Source organism: Aptenodytes forsteri, unplaced genomic scaffold (assembly GCF_000699145.1).
Source record: "Aptenodytes forsteri isolate BGI_AS27 unplaced genomic scaffold, ASM69914v1 Scaffold7, whole genome shotgun sequence".
Classification (NCBI taxonomy): Eukaryota; Metazoa; Chordata; class Aves; order Sphenisciformes; family Spheniscidae; genus Aptenodytes; species Aptenodytes forsteri.
This window is the reverse complement of record NW_008795919.1, coordinates 1,393,502-1,395,359: the sequence shown is the minus strand read 5'-3', so window position 1 is coordinate 1,395,359 and position 1,858 is coordinate 1,393,502. Positions and strand designations below refer to the sequence as shown.

Sequence of the window (1,858 nt, the reverse complement as noted above, 5' to 3'; positions counted from 1 at the left end):
CCACTGTTGGCCAACGTCAGCTTCGCGGCAGGCTGCCGTGAGCCGCGGTGCCAGCAGTACTCGCGGGCAGAGGTGGCGGGTGCGGTGGGGGCAGCCGATGTGGTGGTGGTCTGCCTGGGGACAGGTAGGTGGGAGCGGGGCTGGTGCTGGGTGGGCACGGCTTGGGGGGGGGAGCACCCCAGAGCCGGGGCAGCTCTGGGAGAGGAACGTGTCCCCATCGGACCCCCAAGGCAGTCGGTGCCCCTCTGCCCCGTCTGTCCGTGGTGCCCCGGGCAGGGTGTAAGGGGCTGTCCCCACGCAGGGACGGATGTGGAGACGGAGGCGAAGGACCGGAGAGACCTGTCCCTGCCGGGCCACCAGCTGGAGCTGCTGCAGGACGCCGTGCAGGCGGGTAGGGGCTCTACGGGGCTCAGCTCCCGGCCAGGGCAGTGTGCCAGCACCTGGGGGCTGGCTGGGGTCCCAGGGGTCAGGGCCAGCCCAGAGGGGGTGGTGATGGGCTGGGGTGCAGGGAGGGAAACCACAACCCCCCCAGGCATTCCCCATCCCTGGGGCACCCCGGAGCCATCCAAGCAGCGCCGGCGTGGGGCTCTTGATGACAGCTGTCTCTCTACAGCTGCTGGGCACCCTGTCATCCTGCTGCTGTTCAACGCGGGGCCCCTGGACGTGAGCTGGGCACAGGCGCACGAGGGCGTGGGGGCCATCCTGGCATGCTTCTTCCCTGGCCAGGCCGCCGGCCTCGCCATCGCCAGGGTCCTGCTGGGCGAGGCAGGGGCCAACCCGGCAGGCAGGCTGCCAGCCACGTGGCCCGCGGGCATGCACCAGGTAAGGCCAGGGCAGCCGGCGGCACCCGTAGCCCTTCCCTGCCTCGGTGGCCAGAGAGCCATGGGACGCGGGGCTGATGCTTGACCATGCCTGCCCAGCCCTGCCCTGCTCCACCGGCCCTGCGTCCCGCAGGTGCCACCGATGGAGAACTATACCATGGAGGGGCGGACGTACCGGTACTACGGGCAGGAGGCCCCGCTCTATCCCTTCGGGTACGGGTTGTCCTACACCACCTTCCAGTACCGGGACCTAGTGCTGAGCCCCCCAGCGCTGCCTGTCTGTGCCAACCTCTCCGTGTCCGTGGTGTTGGAGAACACGGGGCAGCGGGACGGCGAGGAGGTGAGCATGGCCGCTTCGCACTGATGTGGCCGTAGGGGGTATGGATGCGGCTGGGGGTTCCTGTTGGTACTGACTCCCGTCCCTCTGGGCAGGTGGTGCAGCTGTACCTGCGGTGGGAGCAGTCCTCCGTGCCAGTGCCCCGCTGGCAGCTGGTGGCTTTCCGCCGCGTGGCTGTGCCGGCCGGCCGGGAGACCAAGCTGTCCTTCCAGGTGGTGGCCGAGCAGCGCGCCATCTGGGCACAGGACTGGCGCCTCGAGCCCGGCACCTTCACCCTCTTTGCCGGTGGGCAGCAACCGGGCCAGCAGATGCAGGCGCCCTCGGAGGTGCTGAGCGCACGGTTCACCGTCACCGGTGCAGCCCGGCCCCTGCGCGGGTGCTAGAGGTGGGGGCGGCCGCAGGGCTGGGCAGCCCAGGGTGCTGGTGGAGGGAAGGGGTGCACGGCATCCCGTGTGCTGCGGGGAGCGCGGTTGTCTGCCTTGCAATAAAGTGCCGGGTGCTGCTCCGCAGCGGCTGTGTGGGGCCTCCCCTCCTGTCCCTCTGGCACAGGGCCGGGTGCGTCCCTGCAGCAGGACGGCAGTGCTCCTGCCCTGCCCGGGGCTTTCACCCTCTTCCCTGTTCCTGTCCCACCCCGGGGCGCCGCTGCAGCCCCACACCCTGCCCGTGCCCCACGCTGGCCAAGGGGCAGCGGGCGCCGGCG

The 1,858-nt window shown here is 71.0% G+C and overlaps 1 protein-coding gene across 1 annotated transcript in view; it reads left to right on the top strand.

Moving 5' to 3' along the window:
- Positions 1–1,664, top strand: part of LOC103903588 (probable beta-D-xylosidase 2) — a 5,519-nt gene extending 3,855 nt beyond the window's left edge. The window contains exons 9-13 of the mRNA XM_009284817.1: positions 73–124; positions 302–391; positions 614–822; positions 955–1,161; positions 1,254–1,664. Coding sequence (XP_009283092.1) covers positions 73–124; positions 302–391; positions 614–822; positions 955–1,161; positions 1,254–1,541 — 846 coding nt within the window. The 3' untranslated portion in view covers positions 1,542–1,664. The remainder of the gene's footprint in view (positions 1–72; positions 125–301; positions 392–613; positions 823–954; positions 1,162–1,253) is intronic.
- The last annotated feature ends 194 nt before the right edge of the window (positions 1,665–1,858 follow it).